The sequence below is a fragment of the Amblyomma mixtum genome, chromosome 2 (genome assembly GCF_055824585.1).
Source record: "Amblyomma mixtum isolate Tamu chromosome 2, ASM5582458v1, whole genome shotgun sequence".
In the NCBI taxonomy this organism is placed as follows: Eukaryota; Metazoa; Arthropoda; class Arachnida; order Ixodida; family Ixodidae; genus Amblyomma; species Amblyomma mixtum.
In genome coordinates, this window is record NC_143013.1 from 151,523,172 (window position 1) to 151,548,290 (window position 25,119).

At 44.6% G+C, this 25,119-nt stretch overlaps 1 protein-coding gene and 1 long non-coding RNA gene across 4 annotated transcripts in view; both read right to left on the bottom strand.

The window, feature by feature from the left end:
* Positions 1–5,034: 5,034 nt before the first annotated feature.
* Positions 5,035–22,678, bottom strand: LOC149361280 (uncharacterized). Its single transcript, XR_016288932.1, has 2 exons — positions 8,147–22,678; positions 5,035–6,346 (listed from the first exon to the last, which is right to left on the bottom strand). It is a non-coding gene; the product is annotated as an uncharacterized LOC149361280 (long non-coding RNA).
* Positions 22,679–23,687: 1,009 nt separating this feature from the next.
* Positions 23,688–25,119, bottom strand: part of LOC149361281 (uncharacterized) — a 126,529-nt gene continuing 125,097 nt past the window's right edge. For 2 of the 3 annotated variants that reach the window (XR_016288934.1, XR_016288933.1), the window contains exon 8: positions 24,863–24,999. Coding sequence is in view for 1 of the 3 variants with exons in the window: in XM_089572645.1 (XP_089428771.1) it covers positions 24,871–24,999 (129 nt within the window). In the remaining 2 variants the exon portion in view is untranslated. Of the gene's footprint in view, positions 25,000–25,119 lie in introns of all 3 variants that reach the window. The other variant, XM_089572645.1, reaches the window with a different exon arrangement.

Sequence of the window (25,119 nt, forward strand, 5' to 3'; positions counted from 1 at the left end):
TTGAAAGTTAGGCCTAAAAATTTGTGTTCTTGTTTAATTGGTAGCGCAGTGTGATTCAGGTATAGACTGGGATCGACCTGTAGGCCTCGTCGCAATGAGAAAAGAACAGCTACTGTTTTTTGAGGGGAAAATTTAAATCCATTTTTGTCTGCCCAAGAACCTAGTTTATTTAGTGTGATTTGTATTTGTCTCTCACAGGTTGATATGCTGGAGGACGTGCATGCTATTTGTAGGTCATCTACATAAACTGAATACATTATGGACTTGGGTATTACTTTAGCTAAGGAATTCATTTTTACTATGAAGAGTGTCGTGCTTAGAATGCACCCCTGGGGTACGCCGTTCTCTTGGGTGAAAGTCATGGAGAGAGTTGCTCCTAGGCGGACTCGGAATGTGCGGTTAGCCAGGAAGTCGTTCAAGCAGTTCAACATCCTGCCGCGGATACCTAGCTCTGCTAGGTCACGGAGGATGCCGAACTTCCACGTAGTATCGTAGGCCTTCTCCAGGTCGAAGAAGACCCCAATACAGTGCTGCTTGTGGATGAACGCCTCCCGGATGGTGTTTTCTAGGCGGACAAGGTGATCTGTGGTGGAGCATGTTTTCTTAAACCCACATTGGTGTTTATCTAGTAGTTGCCGAGATTCAAGTATGAAGGTCAGTCTAATGTTTATTACACTTTCGAAAGATTTAGCAATGCAGCTGGTGAGGGCTATTGGTCTGTAACTGCTAGGACTTGTTGGTGGTTTTCCGGGTTTGAGAAAGGGTATTATGACTGCTTTTTTCCACTCGTCAGGTATATTTCCAGTTATCCAGATTTTATTAAAGAATTTTAACAGTGCCTCTACAGCAGCCTCGGAGAGATGTGCAAGCATAGCGTAATGCACGTTGTCTGGTCCTGGTGCTGTCTTTTTTCCAGAAGATAATACCTTATTTATTTCTTGTAGTGTGAGAGGCTGGTTGTAATCCTCATGAACACCTGCTCCAGATGGAAATTTTTGTTTTTCAGCTATTGCTTTGTGTTTTTGAAATGTGCTTGTGTAGTTGGATGAGCTTGAGATCTCAGCAAAATGCTCGCCCAGTATGTTGGCCTGTTCTTCTAAAGATGTTTGTGTCCCGGGTGCTGTCAAGAGAGGAAGTGTGAAAGGGGTATGGTCACCAGTAAATTTACGCACTTTTTCCCACATTTTCTTTGATGTTGTTGAGCTGTTTATTGAGGAGACATATTTCTGCCAAGAGGTTTTTTCTGCATTTCTTCGGACATACCGCGCTCTGGCTTTTGCCTTCTTAAAGGTAAGTAAGTTCTCTGCAGTGGGATATCGACGCAGAGCGCTCCAGGCTTTGTTTTGTTGTTTTTTTGCTAATGTGCATTCTTTTGTCCACCACACTTTGTGTTTCTTTTGTGCAAGTCCTGTTGTTTGTGGTATAGCGAGTGTTGCGGCCGATATTATGCATTCAGTAAACTTCTGATTAATTTCATCTGTGCTAAGGTCTTCACAAAATTCCTTTTCCAGAGTGGCACTTTTTGTAAAGAGTGACCAGTCGGCAAGCTGAATTTTCCAGCGCCGTGGCCTTGTGGGGATGATTGGAGTGGATGATGAGAGCCTGATGACGGTAGGTAAGTGATCGCTGCCCATGGGGTCATTTAAAACATCCCATTTAAAATCGTTAAAAAGTAATGGTGATGCGAAGGCTAAATCGAGAGAGCTCATTTTTGCTGAGCTTGGGCAGCAATATGTGGCTTTTCCCGTATTTAAAAGACAGACATTATTCGAAAGTATAAAATCTTCGATTGTTTGGCCTCTAGAGTCGCAGCGTTCGCTTCCCCAAAAAGGGGAGTGAGCGTTAAAATCCCCGACTACTAGATATGGTTCTGGCAGTTCATTGATGAGTTCCTGTAGGTCACGGACTGTTAATGTTATATGTGGAGGAAGATATACAGAACAGATAGTTATAGTTTTGTAGCTGACAATGCTGACCGCAACTGCCTCCAGTTTTGTTGTGAGTCTGATCTCTTGAGCAGGGACGCCGCTTTGTATGACAATCGCGACGCCTCCCGAGAGTCTATTTGCCTGCTCACGATCTCGTCTAAAAGTTTTATAATGCTTCAGGATGTTTATATGTTGTGGGCCTAGATTGGTTTCCTGGAGACATAAGGCTACGGGTGACATTGACCCTAAAATGTTTTTTATGTCATCGTAATTTCTCAACAATCCTCTACAGTTCCACTGAACTAGAAAAGCCATGTTTATGTTTGGGGTAGGGACAATAAAGTGTTTACTTATTTTCTGGGCCCGTTATGAGGGCCCTGTCCTTCTTCCGCTCAAGAGAGCTGTTCCGCCGCTGTAAAGCAGGCGGGCTGGGGGTTAGATCCATCACCTCGTCAGAGGTGCTGGAAGACCGCGGTGAAGCCGCGGGCGTGTGGGGTTCAGGCCTCCCCCGACGGGGGGAAGTCCTGCGGGATGCTGGCCCATGGGCCGGCATTCCCTGCTTTGGGGTTGGCAGAGCAGCTTTCGCTGTCTCTGCCTGGGGCGTGGGTGGCACTGCCACAGGCGCGGTGGAAGTGGCCGCGGCAGGTGCAGGAGTGCTGTGTGGTGCTACGCCCCTGCGCACCACATCAGCGAAGTTTGGTTTCGCTGTGAAAGAGAAAGTGTTTGTGACTGCGAATCGCTTTCTTGCTTCTCGAAATGATATATTCTCCTTTGTTTTTATGGTGATTATTTCCTTTTCCTTCTTCCAGGACGGACATGCCCTGGAGTACGCAGCATGGTCGCCTTCACAGTTAGCGCAGCGTAGAGCTGCGTCACATTCCTCAGAATGGTGGTCCTTTGACGCGCATTTCGCGCAAGTTTTGCGGCCTCGGCAACTCTGTGATCCGTGTCCAAACCGTTGACAATTAAAGCACCTTCGGGGGTTAGGGATATAGTGTCTAACATTTACTTTGAGGTATCCAACGTCGATGGTTTCTGGCAATGTGCATGTGTTGAAAGTCAGGACCAGGTGTTTGGTATCTACATCTTTGTTGTCCTTGCGGATTTTGATTCGGTACACATCAATGACGTTTTGATCGGAAAGGCCTTCCAGCATTTCTTTTTCTGTGAGATGTAGAAAATCATTTTCGGAGATGACGCCACGGACAGTGTTGAGGGATCGGTGTGCTGTGATGGAGACAGGTGTCTCCCCCATACACACTATGTTTGCGAGTTTGGAAGTTTGAACATTATCTCGGAGTTCCAGCAATAGATCGCCGCTGGCCATTTTTGATACTTTGTAGCCGGGGCCCAAAGCTTCTGTTAAGCATTTCGATACGATGAAGGGGGATAGAATTCTGGCCTGTTTATCTTGCACTTCACTGTGGACGACATGGAATTTGGCGAATGTTGGTTTCTTTTTGGAAAAAAAGTACTCTGCTTCGTTCCGCACTCTTTTAAGAGAGCGATCAGGTTTGGAAAGGGGGGGAGCCATAAAAAATTGATGTTTTTCGGTCATGGTGCCAGCCACCCACCATGGAGCCCAACAAGGGGACGCGACAGGAACTTGAAAGAAAGTCCTGCCCACGCCAGCTGTACACCTTAACTATAACCTAATATGACTCAACTCAGGGTAGTTGGTCACACACGGTTAACCCTCGCCGCCAGGAAAAAGAGGAAAAAACGAAGAAAAGAGGAGTATACAGGAGAGTTGTAAGAAAGGAGATAGGAAAGTGAAAGATGGAGAGGAGAACAGGAAAAGGCGACTGCCGATTTCCCCCGGTCGGGTCAGGCCGGAGGTGCCGTCTACAGGAAGCTGGGGCCAAAGTGGTGTGTTGCCTCCGCCGAGGGGCCTTAAGGGTCCAAACGCTCGGCATCGGCTCAACCACCAGGATCCCCTTTTCCCCGGACACGGCGATGCCACGCACGGCTAAGCGCGGATGCTCGGGTCCGTGGTGACGCATTGTTCACCATCATCCCCCTGCGAGGATGTCCCTGCGGATGCTCGGGTTAACCCCGTGGTGTCGCCACTCACCAACGTCTGCATGCTGCAGACGCCTCCCTGCGGGGAGCTAAGGAAGGGAGTATGTTGTATTGTGGTTCATATGTTTTCTGTACTTGTTTCAGTTATTGTGTCGATTCTGTGGATTGTCTTGGATTCTGTCTTGTGACGTCATCTCATGTATATATAGGCTGTGTTCGTCCCATAAAGCGTCTTGGTCTTGTTCTTGGTCATGCAGACGGCGGCACGGACTCCACTCTTCTTACTAAGACGGCCAACACCACATTGGCGACGAGGGTTCCGGGAAAATTTTTGGGGAAGCTGAAAGAGCTTCCAGCCACGAAGAAAAGAGTCCCCGAGAGCCCCGCGGTCCTGCCATTGTTATCAACCGCACCGCGTCTCCGACGTGCCGCTAGCGCCCGTACGCAGGCGCCGACATCTGACATGCACAGATATCTGGGCCCTGCTCGCGCGTCGCGCATGCGCAGACAGGCTCACCCTTACAAAAATTTTGAGCAAAATTCTTTAGAAATTGTTTACACAAATGTTAATAGAACCTATCAACATTGAACAGAAAGTCTTCTGAATGTCTTTATAATCTGTTTGTAACAACCTATCAACCGTCTTCCGACAATTGGCCACCGATATCCAAAAGACTCAAGTACGTAGAATGTCTTTAGACTTACTATGATCCCCTTATCGACTGTTTCTATGCACTTCATATTACCCCCTTACCGACAATCTCAACCAACACCCTATAATCGGTCTTCCGAGAATTGGCCACCGTTATCCAAAAGACTGAAGTGCATAGAAATTCTTCACACTTCCTATCAACCACGTACCAACAATGTCTACCAACACCATACCAACATTCTTCCGACAATTGGCCACCGTTATTCAAAAGACTCAAGTACATAGGAAGTAAAATTGCTACATCAACGTATCAAAATTGGGAAAAGTGTGCGTTAACTACACTGTACGACTTTTATCAGCATTGTTTCATCCCTTCAAAATCATTTTGTGAACACTGTATCCTAGACTGCTTATACAATAATACAAGCAAAATACAAATTATTACATCCATTTATTGCGCACAAGCATACTTAAGCGCTACAAGACGTGCAAATACATAAAAACATTTTATAGTATTGTCTTCGGCATAGTTCTTTTCAGTTCCCTCTTAGTAACAATGATTGTCACACACAAATTCAAAAACATAAAAGGTTTTAATTCACGCACTTCGGGTGGAGGACCAGCCTTTTTCGAGTATACTACGACATCCGAAACAAAAGCTGTGTGCTTAAAATGTAGTACAGTTGAAAACGGCTCGCCCTCCAACGAAAACATCAAGAATTAAATCCTGCTAAATTTTTTTATTCGTAAATAGGTATATACCAGGTGTTTCATGGAAGACTAAGTAATTTTCAAAAAATAGGTTTTTGAGATAAATATATGGTTTTTCAGCATACTATTACCAGTGATGGCGGGCATCAGAAAGCTGGTGAATTGTCTTATGTAGTAAGCTGTTTAACTAATTTTATTAATGAACCTTTTAACTATCAGAGATAGCTGTCTAGTTGTTATTAGAGATTTGTAGCAGTTACGCGCACTTAAGGGGTTGCTTTGCCTGTATGTATTTTTGCACGATGCAGCGAGGGTAATTATGTTTTGCAAATTCTTAAAACTGGTATGGCTACTACTAATGACCAGCTAGAAATCTCTAATTTCAGCCAGTTGCAAACCTGTGTTAGTTAAAAGTTAATTACAAGAAATTATTTAACCAGCTTACTAAATACAACTCACCAGCTTTCTTGTTGTCTGCTACCACTAGTAATACTATGCAGCAAAAGCCATACTTCTGAAAACTACTTAGTCTTCCCTGAAACACCTGGGGTACATAAATACTGCGCACTTTCCTGTACAACCCAGGAGTGAAATAACTTCTTTTGTAACATGAAAGTTCCATGAGCCACATAACAAATCTGTCGAAAAAACAGTGCATGCATGCACACACACCTCTCTAAAATAGCCAAAAATCCCCCAGTAAAACAATGCTTACACTGTCTTGAGACCAACATTAAGCGCTGCAAACACTAGTGAATTAAAAGTCAAACAGGATGTCAAACATATGCTGAATGTCTACATCGATGTAGATATCAAGCTTTGAGCTGATTTTAATAAACATGCATCAGTACAGGAATGCTTAAGTGCCTTTGTTGGTGTGCTATCCTGACACTTGTCCTCAGTATCAGGCAGCCTGCTTGTCGTTACTTGTCTGCATCCTCAGCAGGAAGCGGTAGCGTCTTAGTAATGCAACGTGTGCATCAACAGCCCCAACAGGTAGCCTCCTCCATGGTGGAATGCACCGGTAAGAAAACTGCATAAGAAAACGATACGAGGTATAGAGTTATAGTATCTTCTTTTAGAATCAAGCAAGGAGAGGCAACAGTCAGTTAAATATGCACCAAAACGTAGCACTCCGAGTGAGGCTGATAAGGTTGCTGAGTAACAGCATAAGCAGCAGTCACAAGACGAACTAAATGCAATGCTTCCTTGAACAAGAAAAAGCTACAACATGCTGTTGTGCTCAATTCTACACTCACATTCGAAGGCCTAATGATATTCACAGGAACTGGCATTACCATGTCTGCCTAATTAGCCAACCACAAAGAGATATTCAGCCATTCCAGGTTTGTGAAGAAAACATGCAGGCCATCAAATATGAAAATTATTTCGCTTCTTGACTTCTCTATACAAAAATTAAGCCAGCTTTTCTTTTCACATTGGCACAGCAGTGCCACAAAGTGGCAAAGTGGCAGCAGTGGCAAAGCAGTGGCACAAACACATTGCAATATAACGTGCACATTTCTTTTTCTTAGAGCAGCTAGGAGGGAGGAACTTAACTTTACTAGATTATGTAGCATCACTTGAAACTATACCAGGTGTTGGAGGAAAATGTAAGAACAAAGACTACAGAAGTGAGCAAGTTGGTTATGGCACCAGAGTGGCACACTCTAAAGCAAATGAATCAAAATATTAAAGCACGCACTGCATCAGAGACAATGGTTGTATGTAAACCTGCATAGAACTACAAGCGATAAAAGCCTCAGCGACATGCCCCTAAGGGAACAGCTGGACAGGTAGTTTTTTTTATTTGTACTGCAGCACATCTCTCCAGTGCTGAGGCCTGCTCATATCTGTTTAATTAGGAATACAAGGGTAACAAGTAAAAGAGTGCTCGAAAGACGATACATATGAGTACTTAGTTTGTTCTTTATAGGCAATTACCTGTCACTAATTGCAGCAATAAATGCCTCGAGGCAGTAAATGAAGTGATTAACACAGCTTATTACAAACCTTGACTGCACGGGACAGAGGCAACATCAAACGCATCGGTTCAAGTAAAGCAAGGGGTCTTGTTAAGATCACAGCAATATTTGTTGATGTAGGCTGAGCTAGTGTTATGCAACCAGTAACTAAACTTCGTTATGAAGAAAAAACAAGAATGTGCAAATATTAAAAAGATTCCAAACACATTTCCACTGTACAGTGCAGTGAGTTGTGACAAGTGTGAAAGAAAACCTCAGCAATGCTCATGACATATCGAATAAATGCCTTTGTTCTGTACAGCTTCAATATAAGCTTTACAGGGTTTCATGTAATGCAAGGATAATCTGGTAGGGTACCAATTATTGATGCTAGCCACATCTATGCTTCTAAAGCAGAGTGCTCCACTTAAACACTAATATTCAATTATGTATTACCCATTCCGCTATGTCTGCCATAGAGTTATGACACCACTGGTTCGCTTCAAACATGCCATACCTTGTAAGAGGTAGGTACGGGAGAAGTAAACCTATCAAAATTTAATTGCTGCTCTTAGACCGCAGTATAAACGTCGTGAAGCACATAATATTTTTATTTGGTCTGTACTGAGGTCAAGATTCCCAAGCATGAGAGGCATGAGGTAAAAAACTATAAAAAAGCATAACACACTATAACACAATGCGCTTGACTAGGGGAGTGCTTTCATAATGCCTGCAATAACTTTTCCCTTTCGCTTGGTCTTCTCTCAAAAGATGAGAAATAAATGAAAGAGAGAGGGAGCCTGTACCAGAAGATTTTTGTCGGGCTAAAAGCAAAGACAAAGAAAAAAAATAAAGCCTGGGATACTCACTCGTGTGCCTATCCTTTTACAAGTTGCACATGCTTGATATCCAGTCTCCATGGCTAATAGGCTGCACCAGCAGGTCTTGATGCCATTTGAATCAGCTTGAGGTAGCATTGGCTCGATGACGGATGTAAGCTGGTGCAAAAGTAGCGTGCTGATACCGGTGGAGCAGCTGTACAGGGCTTGACTGCGGGTGCATTTGAAGAAAGGCTGCATTAGAGCCATGCTTTCATAAGCATCATCACAGAAGCCACATCCCATTACAACCTCTAGCTGTTCAGTCCAATGTGTTCATGAGTGGAGGCTAATTATTAATTACCTATGCCTCCAATAGTTTACAAAGCTAGTCATACTTTTCTTAAAGCTATTATTCGCGAATCACGTTATACTTTTATCGCTTCAGACTGAAAATGGTTTGGTTTATGGGGTTTAACGTCCCAAAGCGACAAAGGCTAGACTGAAAATGGGGGAATGACAAATGTAGAGAACGTAATTCAAATAAAATGACAACAAACCTTCCATTGTGCGATTACCTCAGCTGCACTGCAATGAAATGGTTCGGCTATTTTTAATCGCCGTTTCGTTGACCAGAGGTATTAAGAAACACAGCACTTGAAGTGACTGCGACGTAGAACGGGCAATGCTCCTTATCCAGCAAAACACTCAGGCAGCAGAATCAAAAGACGCACACCACTACAAGCACTTTTCGTTCTTATGGTGTCCCTTTCACGCCCTGCTCCTGTTCAGTCGGAATAACGAATCAAGCAGCACCCCATATTTCTCAGCGCGCAATCAAATTCTATTGCACAACATCTCCGCCAAGGAGACGCAAAGAGCGCAAGGCGGCGGGTTAAAAGTTCCATAGCTGGCAAGCGAGCGTGTCGGAACACCTTCTCTCTGCAAACGATCGCGTGGTGCTCGCATTTTGCACCTCACTGAGAACAAGACGTGAAGACCAACCTTAAATGCATTCGCAGCCCTCGCGCATCCTCCCGACACATCGCAGAAGACTCTCATTTGAAAACTTCCCACCGCCTTCGCCAATTCTGGCCATGTGTTCTGTGCCCGTAGAGCCATCAGTCTCTCTATGGATGTGCACATAAGCAGACCCAACGCTTTTTTTACGCACTTTTTTAGTAGAAACTCAATCTTTTCTTTTTCCGTGCACCGCTATCAAATCTAGAAACGCCACTGCGCAGCTCAGCCAGCTCAAAATGCACGCCTTTACCAGCTTAATCAATTTTTTTTTCTTTAACCCTCCGCCCCTGCTGGACTCCCGCCGAATTAGGCTCAGGGTCTGCATCGCGTGATTCTCCAGCCTTCTGACAGTCTCGCCATTATGTCCGTTTGACTGGAGAATTAGGCCTAAAATTCTTATTTGCTCAACTATTGGTATGTCCTTAACCCCTGCTTTAATTTTGATCTCCGACGGTGGCTTGCACCTTAAGTGCTTCGGATTACGTATAAATAATTCTGATTTCCGCGGGGAGCACGCAAGGCCTCCCTCGGCCGCGTACTCGACTGTGATGTCGGTGCCGGCCTGGAGGACGTTTTCGACGGCCTCATCACTTCCCCGGTTGACCCAAAGGGGGTGACATCAGGGTCAAAGTAATGTTCAACAGCCTAGCAAGGGAACAGCAGTTCGCAATTGGTAGCGAGGAGCTGGTAGTAGTAAGATAATACGTGTACTTCGGGCAGGTAGTGACCGCAGACCCGGATCATGAGAGGGAAGTAACTAGAAGAATAAGAATGGGATGGAGCGCATATGGCAGGTTCTCTCAGATCATGAATGGTAGCTTACCAATATCCCTGAAGAGAAAAGTATACAACAGCTGTATCCTACCGGTACTCACCTATGGGGCAGAAACGTGAAGGCTAACAAAGAGGGTTCAGCTTAAGTTAAGAACAACGCAGCGAGCTATGGAAAGGAAAATGATAGGTGTAACGTTAAGAAATCGGAAGAGGGCGGAGTGAGGGAACAAACGCGAGTTATGACATCTTAGTTGAAATCAAGAGGAAGAAATGGGCTTGGGCAGGGCATGTAATGCGAAGGCAAGATAACCGCTGGTCCTTAAGGGTAACGGAGTGGATTCCAAGAGAACGCAATCGTAGCAGGGGACGGCAGAAAGTTAGGTGGGCGGATGAGATTAAGAAGTTTGCGGGGATACAGTGGCGGCAACTGACAAAGGACGGTTAATTGGAGAGGCATGGGAGAGGCCTTTGTCCTGCAGTGGGTGTAGTCAGGCTGATGATGGTGATGATGATGATGGGTGGCATCAGCCGCATATATACTAAATTTTGATCCCTTGAGCTTTTCCAATTGCTCGGAGAGCTCTCTCGTAGCCAAGTTGAAGAGTAGGGGAGACAGCACCAATCCCTGGGGCATACACGTACTCCCTAGCTCAATTGCGGGGGATTCAAGCGTTCGGAACTTCATGCAGGCAGTTCTGCCCGTCATGAAGTCCCGGATGTACTAATATGTCCTGATACCTACATTAACCTTGTTCAGCCCTTCCAGGACCGCCTCATACTTCAGGTTGTCGAAAGCCTTCGAGAGTTCGAGCCCCAAAATGGCTTTCGCATCTTTAGACCTTGAGTGTATTAAATAAATTGGTAAATTAGTTTTTCAGGAAAGGAAATGGAGCAGTATCTGTCTCACATATCTCGGCGGACACCTGAACAGCTCTGTAAGGGAATGGAGGAAGGTAGGAGTGCCTTGTTTGATTTAGAGCATGATTTAGAGAAGCTTACCTGGACGCTTGCCACCGTGTGCCTACGCGAGATGCCGATAAAAGCAATATCATTGTTCAATTCAAGTCACGTGCGACACGCGATAGAGCACTGATGAAGGCAAGAAAGCTGAGGCTTAAAAACACTGACCTTGGATTTGACGAGACCACACCCATATACATTAACGAACACCTTTGCCCCTCGCTGAAACTGCTTCTGGGAAAGGCCGTCAGCAAAAAAAAGGAGCACAAATGGAAGGCGGTGTGGACGCAAAGTGGAAAAATCTTTGCCCGGAAGACTGATGAAGCAGTAAGCATTCAGATCAGACATGAAGATGATCTCGACAAAATATGCTGAACGTCTACGATATTGCAGCTCGTTCTTCAAACATGGAATACTTTGAGTTTGCTTTGCCACATAATCTTAAATCGCTAGACACCCTGGAAACGTCAGTTCTTCATATCAATGCCCGGTCAGCATCTAACAAAGAGGATGAGATAGCTTACTTTCTAGATCAGTTTGCATTTAAATTTGATTACATACTTATGTCTGAAACATGGTACCACAATGACAGTAAGATAGTAGATATTATTGGCTATAACCGGTTTCTTGTAAATAGGACTCGTAAACGTGGAGGAGGGGTCGCCGTCTATGCTAAGGATAGTCTGAGATGTGAAATAATCTCTGATTTTAGCGTGACAACTGATGACTATGAGACCGTCACCTTGCGTCATTGCAATGAAATTGTTTCCGTCTTGTACCGCCCGCCACAAGGGAATATCAAGGCCTTTTTGAATCACTTTGATAGCTTATTAGAATATGCAAACACAAACAACTGTCATTTAACTGCGGGGGGTGACTTCAACATCAATATTTTATCAGGAAATAATCATGCAAATGATCTTAGTAACACAATTCAAGCGTCTGGCTTCATAAACGTGATCACCTCACCAACCCGTGTTACAGTTTCAAGCTGCTCTGTGCTTGACCTTATCATCACCACCAACACAAGCCTTGTTACCAGTGCAGGCACTCTTACTAGTGACATCAGTGATCACTGTCCTGTTTTCATGACCTATGTCAAAAGTACTAATTCAAGCCAGAAATCCAGGCAGTCATTCAGTTTTCAGCATATCTCGAGCAATGCACTGGAGTCATTCAAAAACACTATCAGCATGTGTGACTGGAGCCCTGTGTTTAATGAAACTGAGGTTGACGAAGCATACTACAAGTTCAAAGAAATTTTCACACGAGTTTACGCTGCACACTTCCCGTTTAGAACACTGAAACGTTCAAAAAAGGCAAAAAAACCGTGGGTGACCAGAGAGCATCTGAAGCAAATCAAACAGAAAAATCGTCTATACTTTCAATTTCTTCGCACGCGAACGGAGGAAAGCCTGAAAGAATTTAAAACATTCCGAAATAAGCTAAATGCAATGCTTAGGCAAGCAAAGAAAGCTTATTACGAGTATCTTTTCTCCGACATCGGCGAAAAACGGTCGGATATTATTTGGAAAACAATAAATAACGTTCTTGGCAGAGAAAAATGTGATTCATTGCCAGAAACCCTAACAGTTAATGGCATTGACCTAAGTGGCAAAGCTCTTGCTGATCATTTCAATCGTCACTTTACTAATGTCTCAAATTACGGTAATTACAGCTCAGCAACATTAAACACGATACGTACCAGTACCTCTGAAAGCATCTTCCTTCACCCGACAGACGAAAATGAAGTGCAGAGATCGTTTCTGTGCTTAAAAAACAGTAAAGCCCTAGATTTTGACAACATACAAATCAAGCCAATAAAATATGTAATTGAATATCTTAGTCCAGTACTGTCTTATATATTTAACCTAGTAATAGAGTCGGCTGTTTTTCCTGAGGGTATGAAGCGAGCAAGAGTCGCTGTAATCTTTAAAGGTGGAAGCAAAAATGAAGTAACTAATTATCGACCGATTTCTATATTACCTGTCTTCTCCAAAGGACTAGAAAAGATCATTTACCTACGCCTAATAAAATTTCTAGACAAGACTAAAGCTTTGACTGATTGTCAATTTGGCTTCAGAAAGGGCAAATCGACTGAAACGGCGCTGCTCATGATAAAAGAAAGTATATTGCAGAGCATTGACAATGGAACATACACGCTGGGCCTCTTTGTCGATTTCAGCAAAGCTTTCGACTGTCTTGATCATAACATACTTCTTGAAAAACTCACTTCATATGGCATCCGTGGAAAACCTCATGCTTTACTTAAGTCGTATCTCAGCAATAGAAGCCAGTCTGTCTGCATTAAGAACGAACAGTCATCCTTACTTCCAATATTTTGTGGGGTACCACAAGGAAGTGTATTAGGTCCGCTTCTGTTCAACTTGTTTATAAATGACATAATTCATATTGACAACAGTGTTCAGTTCATCATATACGCTGATGATAGTAGTGTCCTTATTTCTGGAAACGATCAAATGATCTTGTGCTACATTGTAATGATGTACTTGAAAAATTGTCTGTTTGGTCCCAGTCAAATCGCATGAAAATAAACGCTCAGAAAACGAAAGCTATTTTATTTCGAGCCCGTAATAAGAAATTGATTCTTGAAAGGTGCCTAATGATTCGTGCCAAAAGTATTGATCTTGTGGAAGCTCATAAAATTCTTGGTGTGTATTTTTCTTGCCATTTGAGTTGGGACACTCATATACACTATGTTGCAAACAAGATTTCTTCAGTGACTGGAGCCGTATCTCGATGTCGTGCTTTCTTGCCCCAAAAGGTTAAACTTCAACTATATAATGCATTATTTGCCCCGCACATGAGCTACTGTAGTTTAGTGTGGGCAAGCACGACAAGAGCAAATACTGACAAAATAATAGTTCTTCAAAAAAGGTACATTCGTAACATAGCTAACATTGACCGTCAGTCTACAAGACATTTATTTGCAGAATATAATATTGTTAGCTTTGACCATCACTTTGAACATCGCTTGTTGCATGTTTTCTATTTTTCTCAACATGACACTCAAAGTTCCCTTCTTTCTCTAGCGCTGCTGCAGCCTAGAGCTAATTCTTTAACTCGAATTTCCAAACCCTGGTTCGTTCCATTTTTTCGCACTCAGTACAAACTGCAATCATTAAAACACAACCAACCAGTCTTGCTAAATAAACTCAAACAAGTAACCTTCAAATCGCCAAAGCAACTACGAATACACTTTTCACAGTTGTAAATGAGAGTATGATTGCAATGACAAATATTCTACCATGTCTCTATTCCTTTGCACATTTTTGTTCATAGCGTTGTGAATATTTTTGTTGTGCTGCTCGGAACCGACGTCTGCTGTTGCCTTTGTAAACGGCTCCAGGGCCCAGTCAGTTGCTGGCTGCAACTTTTAGCCCTGGAGGCCGTCCAGTATTCTGGTAAATAAATATGAATTGAATTGACGTCCTCTGTGCCAAGTGTGGTTGAAACCCGACCATCTCATGTGGCCACAAATCGGCCTGCACCCTGAATCTCATCAGTCTGGTCTAGACGACGTCCTCTATCAATTTCCCAACACATGAAGTTAAGGGATTTGGTCACAAATTTACCAGTTAAGGAGGGTTCTCTGGTTGCTGTATTAAAGTACAGTCAAAACTCGATTTAACGAAAGTCCCGATTTAAGAAGATATCCTAATTCCTCCTCAGACGCCCATATGGTTGAATGCTTTGACTAACCCGAAATAACGAATCCGATTCCGTAATCAGCCCCGAATTAACGAAACTTTTCTCGAGAAACAAAGGTGAAAAAGTGTTAGTTTTTAAACTATTTTGTAGAGAGCACCCCTAACTTTATTGAGCACAGCGTGGAAACAGCGTGGAGCACCTCCGTCCCGCTTTTTGTAAACTTCGCCGCGCAAAACAAGAGTTACATTGTTGAGTCGAGCTCACCAGATGGCGCCAGCCATAAAAAAGTTTCGTGCCACATTTCGTAGACGGCGCTGTTGCAGTTCAGCGTGTTCAAGTTTGTGCAGTTCATGCACAAAAATAGTTGGGAGCGCAGAGTCTGACTATGTAAGTCAAAACTGCCTGCGGACTACATGGGTGAAACGGCTCCAACACCTTTGTCGCAAGTTCGGCTTCCTCAGAAATGGACTACAAGCCGACAACGCGAGGAAATGGGCCAAGGCAGTTGATGCCCAAATGCGTGCGCAGGAGCGAGAGGCGTGGAGGGCTGCCATGGAGGGGAAGTCGACGCTGGAAGTGTACCGGGTAGCCAAGCAGGACATCTGCGTGGAGAGCTTCTACGACAACAGTGTAGGCAGCCGCCTGTTGTTTGAGGCACGCGCGGGTGCCATGCCAACGCTTGTGTACCGCAAGCGCTTCGACACTACAGTCGAATACACCCAGTGGAGAGCCTGCGGAGAGCACGACGAAACAACGTAACACATCGTCCTACTTTGCGAGAAGCTGCCAACGCCACCGCACGAGGGCGCTATGCTTCCGCAGGCGCTGGGTTTCCGCTCTTCGAACGAGGGCTGCACAAGAATGCGGCAAACCGTGCGGCAGTTGCAGCGACGAAGCGCTGATTGACAGAGTGGTGGACGCTAGTGCGACATTAGACCAGTACTGTTTCGTCGGTGTTTGCGCGTGTTTGCCGCTTCGCGTTTGATAGTGGAGTTTTTATGTGTGTGTTTATCCAGCCAGGGCACCTTTGGTAGGAGCCCGCCCGTTACAAAGGGAAGGCTACATCATCATCATCATCACCACCATCATCATTGTGTGTGTGTTGTGCTCTGTGTCCGCGCGCCGTCATAGTTGTGCGGATATTTCCCCGTGCCTTTGAGCGCACGTCTTGGTCAAGCTCAACTTACTTGGCCTCCAGTCAGTCTAGCCTCGCTATCGTGAACGCGGGCGTGGTGTGTGCGAACAAGCGCTCCGCTAACCTTCCTGACTAGCAGATGGAGCCCTGCAAGAAACGGAAAAGGCTTACCCTGGACAATAAAGCGGACATAAATCGTGCTGTGACAAGTGGACAGGAGAAATGTGGCGTGGGTGCAGCACATGGCATTCCAGCGAGTACTCTCTCTTCAATATTGAAAGGGAAAGATGACATCCTCCGCGCCACTTCGTCGGGGAATCTCTCGCGCAAAAAAACGCTGAAGACTACTCCTCAAGGCAAAATGGAAGAGGCCCTCTTCGCATGGTTTATAGATTTGCGGGCGAAGAATATTCCCGTGAGTAACAAAAAGCTCGCTCTTTTGGCGTGCTTGCTGGCCGACAACCAATTCAAGGCAAGTCCCGGCTGGCTGTCGCGCTTCAAAGAACGACACGGCATCGTCGGAAAAGTGCTCAGCGGTGAAGCGAGGAGCGTAAGCATGGCTGTAGTCGGCGACTGGCAGTCTGAACACGTGCCCGACATTCTGGGAAAATATGCCCCCTGCGACGCCTACAACGCCTATGAGAGCGGTCTCTTCTACCAAATGTTGCCTAAAAAACTCCCTGAAGGGGCAGGCGTGCCAAGGCGGCAAACGCAGCAGTCAAAGACTGACTCTTTTGCTGGGCGTCAAAATGGACGGTACCGACAAACTAGACCCGTTTGTCATCGGAAAGAGTGCGAGGCCGCGATGTTTTAAAGCCACCAAAACGCTTCCTGTAAAGTACGTCTGAACTGCCCCGAGGACAGCTTGATTTTGTATTTCATTCATTTTGCCAACTAACCTTTCCAGATATTGCATGCTTTTCTCCATAGCCTGAAGAGGGTCGTTCCCTTGAAGTTTGCGTTTCACCAGTGGCGGGAGGGACGCCTCTGTGACCATCTTACCGTCTCCCTGAGGCTGTTGACGTGCCGTTGGGGAGATCTTTTGTCTGATGGGTTGTTGTGGAGGAAGGACTCTCTGCTTCTCTAGTTTAAGGTTTGGATTTCGAACCGTTGCGATTCGACAATTCCCATTAGTTTTTCGACCAATTCCTTTAATTTCTCATTTTTCTCGTCCCGTTTATCTCTGTGATTACTTTCCTGGGAGACGTGCCCCAGAATACACCCTTAAGCCCCACCTCGATGGACACTTCCGAAGCGTACCCGCGAAGCGCCTGCGCGCCCAGCACACGCCGCGATGGGCGTCGAAAAGTGACATGCACCTCCATGCTCCTGTTGCTGGCTCGCTCCCCCTCGCGAGCCGGCTTGTTTGTATGTCAATTTTTAATATATCTGTGAATCCTTTTCCCCTAAGGAAGGGTTAGTTAGTTAGTTATATTGATTTTAATGGCGCAAAAGCAACTGAGGCTATGATGCGCCAAACACAAGGTTAGAGTTTTTGTTAAAGGTGAAGCTTTCTATACTTAAAGTTTGTTTAAAATGCTTGCTTCCTTGAGAAACCTAAAAATACATGAGATGTCAACCAGTGCTCGATCACCTAAAAGTAACATGGGGTGTAATGGGATGGTTTCCCTGTAAAACGTTGTAAAATATTTCTTTCTTAGCTCTTCTAGCTTTATACATGAAATTAAAATGTGGTTCACTGTGAGTTCAGCACCACACATGTCACAGAGAGGTTTGTTTTGTTTGGTTAGCAAAAAGTTGTGCGTGAGGTGGGTGTGTCCAATGCGGAGCCGACATAAAATAACTTCGGTAAAACGTTCTTGATGCCTACACGATTGCCATTCCCCTAAAATGGGCTGAACAGAATGTAATTTGTTGTTTGCGTGCTCTTCCCATTCTGCCTGCCACTTATTTCTGAGTTTACTGTAGATAAACTTTAAACAATCCCTGTGCGGTATGTTCACTTGCTTTATTTGGCCATTCCGGGCTTGTGCAGCACATACATCTGCTTTCTCATTACCTACAATTCCAACATGGCTAGGAACCCAGCAGAATTTAATGTTGTGCTTTTGTTTTGTGATTTTAACTATGTTATGTATGATGTTTCCTATTATGGGTTCAGTAGCATTCCTGGAGTGCAGTGCTTTGAGCATACTGAGGGAATCGGTGTAAATGATGCTATTTTTGATGTTCTCTCTTACTATTTTTTCTACAGCTATGAAGATGGCATAACACTCAGCAGTAAAAACTGATGCGCATTCTGGTAGTCGCATTATCTGTTTATTTTTTTCTTGGATTACTGCACTTCCAACATGACTTTCTGTTTTTGAGCCATCGGTATAAAATTCAATGTAGGTGTCATACGTTTCTTGTAGTGCAAAGAATTCCTGTAATATGTACTCGTTTGGCGTTTGCTTTTTGTCTAAATGTGTCATTGTGAAGTCACATACTGAAGGCAGGCTGTACCATGGTGGCAAATATTCATTCCTTTGTGCAATATTCGGTAGGGCATCTAGTACTGTTAGCTCTTCACATTTATCTTCAAAGCGCAGTAGTAATGGCCTGATAGAATGTGGTTTGTTGATGAATAATCTTTTAGATGGGCACTTGGTGACAACTGGATGGCAGAGATGTTTCGGAAGAGAACGGATTTTTAAGACGTATGTGCATGTTAGTGCGATTCTTCGGTCCTCAAGAGCGGGCTCATTAGTTTCAACGTATAGGCTGGCTACTGGTGATGTTCTGTATGCTCCAGATGATAGGCGGAGACTAAGATTATGAATGGGGTCTAATCTTTTCAAGTAGGATGCTCTTGCCGAGCCATATACTATGCACCCGTAGTCCAGCTTGGAGCGCACCAGAGAGCGATATATTTGTAAAAGGCTTGCTCTATCGGACCCCCACCGCTTTCGTGAGAGCACTTTTAAGACATTGAGGGCTTGAGAAGCTTTCTTTTTAAGGTTGTTAATGTGTGGTAGAAATGTGAGTTTCTTGTTGAAAGTTAGGCCTAAAAATTTGTGTTCTTGTTTAATTGGTAGCGCAGTGTGATTCAGGTATAGACTGGGATCGACCTGTAGGCCTCGTCGCAATGAGAAAAGAACAGCTACTGTTTTTTGAGGGGAAAATTTAAATCCATTTTTGTCTGCCCAAGAACCTAGTTTATTTAGTGTGATTTGTATTTGTCTCTCACAGGTTGATATGCTGGAGGACGTGCATGCTATTTGTAGGTCATCTACATAAACTGAATACATTATGGACTTGGGTATTACTTTAGCTAAGGAATTCATTTTTACTATGAAGAGTGTCGTGCTTAGAATGCACCCCTGGGGTACGCCGTTCTCTTGGGTGAAAGTCATGGAGAGAGTTGCTCCTAGGCGGACTCGGAATGTGCGGTTAGCCAGGAAGTCGTTCAAGCAGTTCAACATCCTGCCGCGGATACCTAGCTCTGCTAGGTCACGGAGGATGCCGAACTTCCACGTAGTATCGTAGGCCTTCTCCAGGTCGAAGAAGACCCCAATACAGTGCTGCTTGTGGATGAACGCCTCCCGGATGGTGTTTTCTAGGCGGACAAGGTGATCTGTGGTGGAGCATGTTTTCTTAAACCCACATTGGTGTTTATCTAGTAGTTGCCGAGATTCAAGTATGAAGGTCAGTCTAATGTTTATTACACTTTCGAAAGATTTAGCAATGCAGCTGGTGAGGGCTATTGGTCTGTAACTGCTAGGACTTGTTGGTGGTTTTCCGGGTTTGAGAAAGGGTATTATGACTGCTTTTTTCCACTCGTCAGGTATATTTCCAGTTATCCAGATTTTATTAAAGAATTTTAACAGTGCCTCTACAGCAGCCTCGGAGAGATGTGCAAGCATAGCGTAATGCACGTTGTCTGGTCCTGGTGCTGTCTTTTTTCCAGAAGATAATACCTTATTTATTTCTTGTAGTGTGAGAGGCTGGTTGTAATCCTCATGAACACCTGCTCCAGATGGAAATTTTTGTTTTTCAGCTATTGCTTTGTGTTTTTGAAATGTGCTTGTGTAGTTGGATGAGCTTGAGATCTCAGCAAAATGCTCGCCCAGTATGTTGGCCTGTTCTTCTAAAGATGTTTGTGTCCCGGGTGCTGTCAAGAGAGGAAGTGTGAAAGGGGTATGGTCACCAGTAAATTTACGCACTTTTTCCCACATTTTCTTTGATGTTGTTGAGCTGTTTATTGAGGAGACATATTTCTGCCAAGAGGTTTTTTCTGCATTTCTTCGGACATACCGCGCTCTGGCTTTTGCCTTCTTAAAGGTAAGTAAGTTCTCTGCAGTGGGATATCGACGCAGAGCGCTCCAGGCTTTGTTTTGTTGTTTTTTTGCTAATGTGCATTCTTTTGTCCACCACACTTTGTGTTTCTTTTGTGCAAGTCCTGTTGTTTGTGGTATAGCGAGTGTTGCGGCCGATATTATGCATTCAGTAAACTTCTGATTAATTTCATCTGTGCTAAGGTCTTCACAAAATTCCTTTTCCAGAGTGGCACTTTTTGTAAAGAGTGACCAGTCGGCAAGCTGAATTTTCCAGCGCCGTGGCCTTGTGGGGATGATTGGAGTGGATGATGAGAGCCTGATGACGGTAGGTAAGTGATCGCTGCCCATGGGGTCATTTAAAACATCCCATTTAAAATCGTTAAAAAGTAATGGTGATGCGAAGGCTAAATCGAGAGAGCTCATTTTTGCTGAGCTTGGGCAGCAATATGTGGCTTTTCCCGTATTTAAAAGACAGACATTATTCGAAAGTATAAAATCTTCGATTGTTTGGCCTCTAGAGTCGCAGCGTTCGCTTCCCCAAAAAGGGGAGTGAGCGTTAAAATCCCCGACTACTAGATATGGTTCTGGCAGTTCATTGATGAGTTCCTGTAGGTCACGGACTGTTAATGTTATATGTGGAGGAAGATATACAGAACAGATAGTTATAGTTTTGTAGCTGACAATGCTGACCGCAACTGCCTCCAGTTTTGTTGTGAGTCTGATCTCTTGAGCAGGGACGCCGCTTTGTATGACAATCGCGACGCCTCCCGAGAGTCTATTTGCCTGCTCACGATCTCGTCTAAAAGTTTTATAATGCTTCAGGATGTTTATATGTTGTGGGCCTAGATTGGTTTCCTGGAGACATAAGGCTACGGGTGACATTGACCCTAAAATGTTTTTTATGTCATCGTAATTTCTCAACAATCCTCTACAGTTCCACTGAACTAGAAAAGCCATGTTTATGTTTGGGGTAGGGACAATAAAGTGTTTACTTATTTTCTGGGCCCGTTATGAGGGCCCTGTCCTTCTTCCGCTCAAGAGAGCTGTTCCGCCGCTGTAAAGCAGGCGGGCTGGGGGTTAGATCCATCACCTCGTCAGAGGTGCTGGAAGACCGCGGTGAAGCCGCGGGCGTGTGGGGTTCAGGCCTCCCCCGACGGGGGGAAGTCCTGCGGGATGCTGGCCCATGGGCCGGCATTCCCTGCTTTGGGGTTGGCAGAGCAGCTTTCGCTGTCTCTGCCTGGGGCGTGGGTGGCACTGCCACAGGCGCGGTGGAAGTGGCCGCGGCAGGTGCAGGAGTGCTGTGTGGTGCTACGCCCCTGCGCACCACATCAGCGAAGTTTGGTTTCGCTGTGAAAGAGAAAGTGTTTGTGACTGCGAATCGCTTTCTTGCTTCTCGAAATGATATATTCTCCTTTGTTTTTATGGTGATTATTTCCTTTTCCTTCTTCCAGGACGGACATGCCCTGGAGTACGCAGCATGGTCGCCTTCACAGTTAGCGCAGCGTAGAGCTGCGTCACATTCCTCAGAATGGTGGTCCTTTGACGCGCATTTCGCGCAAGTTTTGCGGCCTCGGCAACTCTGTGATCCGTGTCCAAACCGTTGACAATTAAAGCACCTTCGGGGGTTAGGGATATAGTGTCTAACATTTACTTTGAGGTATCCAACGTCGATGGTTTCTGGCAATGTGCATGTGTTGAAAGTCAGGACCAGGTGTTTGGTATCTACATCTTTGTTGTCCTTGCGGATTTTGATTCGGTACACATCAATGACGTTTTGATCGGAAAGGCCTTCCAGCATTTCTTTTTCTGTGAGATGTAGAAAATCATTTTCGGAGATGACGCCACGGACAGTGTTGAGGGATCGGTGTGCTGTGATGGAGACAGGTGTCTCCCCCATACACACTATGTTTGCGAGTTTGGAAGTTTGAACATTATCTCGGAGTTCCAGCAATAGATCGCCGCTGGCCATTTTTGATACTTTGTAGCCGGGGCCCAAAGCTTCTGTTAAGCATTTCGATACGATGAAGGGGGATAGAATTCTGGCCTGTTTATCTTGCACTTCACTGTGGACGACATGGAATTTGGCGAATGTTGGTTTCTTTTTGGAAAAAAAGTACTCTGCTTCGTTCCGCACTCTTTTAAGAGAGCGATCAGGTTTGGAAAGGGGGGGAGCCATAAAAAATTGATGTTTTTCGGTCATGGTGCCAGCCACCCACCATGGAGCCCAACAAGGGGACGCGACAGGAACTTGAAAGAAAGTCCTGCCCACGCCAGCTGTACACCTTAACTATAACCTAATATGACTCAACTCAGGGTAGTTGGTCACACACGGTTAACCCTCGCCGCCAGGAAAAAGAGGAAAAAACGAAGAAAAGAGGAGTATACAGGAGAGTTGTAAGAAAGGAGATAGGAAAGTGAAAGATGGAGAGGAGAACAGGAAAAGGCGACTGCCGATTTCCCCCGGTCGGGTCAGGCCGGAGGTGCCGTCTACAGGAAGCTGGGGCCAAAGTGGTGTGTTGCCTCCGCCGAGGGGCCTTAAGGGTCCAAACGCTCGGCATCGGCTCAACCACCAGGATCCCCTTTTCCCCGGACACGGCGATGCCACGCACGGCTAAGCGCGGATGCTCGGGTCCGTGGTGACGCATTGTTCACCATCATCCCCCTGCGAGGATGTCCCTGCGGATGCTCGGGTTAACCCCGTGGTGTCGCCACTCACCAACGTCTGCATGCTGCAGACGCCTCCCTGCGGGGAGCTAAGGAAGGGAGTATGTTGTATTGTGGTTCATATGTTTTCTGTACTTGTTTCAGTTATTGTGTCGATTCTGTGGATTGTCTTGGATTCTGTCTTGTGACGTCATCTCATGTATATATAGGCTGTGTTCGTCCCATAAAGCGTCTTGGTCTTGTTCTTGGTCATGCAGACGGCGGCACGGACTCCACTCTTCTTACTAAGACGGCCAACACCACATTGGCGACGAGGGTTCCGGGAAAATTTTTGGGGAAGCTGAAAGAGCTTCCAGCCACGAAGAAAAGAGTCCCCGAGAGCCCCGCGGTCCTGCCATTGTTATCAACCGCACCGCGTCTCCGACGTGCCGCTAGCGCCCGTACGCAGGCGCCGACATCTGACATGCACAGATATCTGGGCCCTGCTCGCGCGTCGCGCATGCGCAGACAGGCTCACCCTTACAAAAATTTTGAGCAAAATTCTTTAGAAATTGTTTACACAAATGTTAATAGAACCTATCAACATTGAACAGAAAGTCTTCTGAATGTCTTTATAATCTGTTTGTAACAACCTATCAACCGTCTTCCGACAATTGGCCACCGATATCCAAAAGACTCAAGTACGTAGAATGTCTTTAGACTTACTATGATCCCCTTATCGACTGTTTCTATGCACTTCATATTACCCCCTTACCGACAATCTCAACCAACACCCTATAATCGGTCTTCCGAGAATTGGCCACCGTTATCCAAAAGACTGAAGTGCATAGAAATTCTTCACACTTCCTATCAACCACGTACCAACAATGTCTACCAACACCATACCAACATTCTTCCGACAATTGGCCACCGTTATTCAAAAGACTCAAGTACATAGGAAGTAAAATTGCTACATCAACGTATCAAAATTGGGAAAAGTGTGCGTTAACTACACTGTACGACTTTTATCAGCATTGTTTCATCCCTTCAAAATCATTTTGTGAACACTGTATCCTAGACTGCTTATACAATAATACAAGCAAAATACAAATTATTACATCCATTTATTGCGCACAAGCATACTTAAGCGCTACAAGACGTGCAAATACATAAAAACATTTTATAGTATTGTCTTCGGCATAGTTCTTTTCAGTTCCCTCTTAGTAACAATGATTGTCACACACAAATTCAAAAACATAAAAGGTTTTAATTCACGCACTTCGGGTGGAGGACCAGCCTTTTTCGAGTATACTACGACATCCGAAACAAAAGCTGTGTGCTTAAAATGTAGTACAGTTGAAAACGGCTCGCCCTCCAACGAAAACATCAAGAATTAAATCCTGCTAAATTTTTTTATTCGTAAATAGGTATATACCAGGTGTTTCATGGAAGACTAAGTAATTTTCAAAAAATAGGTTTTTGAGATAAATATATGGTTTTTCAGCATACTATTACCAGTGATGGCGGGCATCAGAAAGCTGGTGAATTGTCTTATGTAGTAAGCTGTTTAACTAATTTTATTAATGAACCTTTTAACTATCAGAGATAGCTGTCTAGTTGTTATTAGAGATTTGTAGCAGTTACGCGCACTTAAGGGGTTGCTTTGCCTGTATGTATTTTTGCACGATGCAGCGAGGGTAATTATGTTTTGCAAATTCTTAAAACTGGTATGGCTACTACTAATGACCAGCTAGAAATCTCTAATTTCAGCCAGTTGCAAACCTGTGTTAGTTAAAAGTTAATTACAAGAAATTATTTAACCAGCTTACTAAATACAACTCACCAGCTTTCTTGTTGTCTGCTACCACTAGTAATACTATGCAGCAAAAGCCATACTTCTGAAAACTACTTAGTCTTCCCTGAAACACCTGGGGTACATAAATACTGCGCACTTTCCTGTACAACCCAGGAGTGAAATAACTTCTTTTGTAACATGAAAGTTCCATGAGCCACATAACAAATCTGTCGAAAAAACAGTGCATGCATGCACACACACCTCTCTAAAATAGCCAAAAATCCCCCAGTAAAACAATGCTTACACTGTCTTGAGACCAACATTAAGCGCTGCAAACACTAGTGAATTAAAAGTCAAACAGGATGTCAAACATATGCTGAATGTCTACATCGATGTAGATATCAAGCTTTGAGCTGATTTTAATAAACATGCATCAGTACAGGAATGCTTAAGTGCCTTTGTTGGTGTGCTATCCTGACACTTGTCCTCAGTATCAGGCAGCCTGCTTGTCGTTACTTGTCTGCATCCTCAGCAGGAAGCGGTAGCGTCTTAGTAATGCAACGTGTGCATCAACAGCCCCAACAGGTAGCCTCCTCCATGGTGGAATGCACCGGTAAGAAAACTGCATAAGAAAACGATACGAGGTATAGAGTTATAGTATCTTCTTTTAGAATCAAGCAAGGAGAGGCAACAGTCAGTTAAATATGCACCAAAACGTAGCACTCCGAGTGAGGCTGATAAG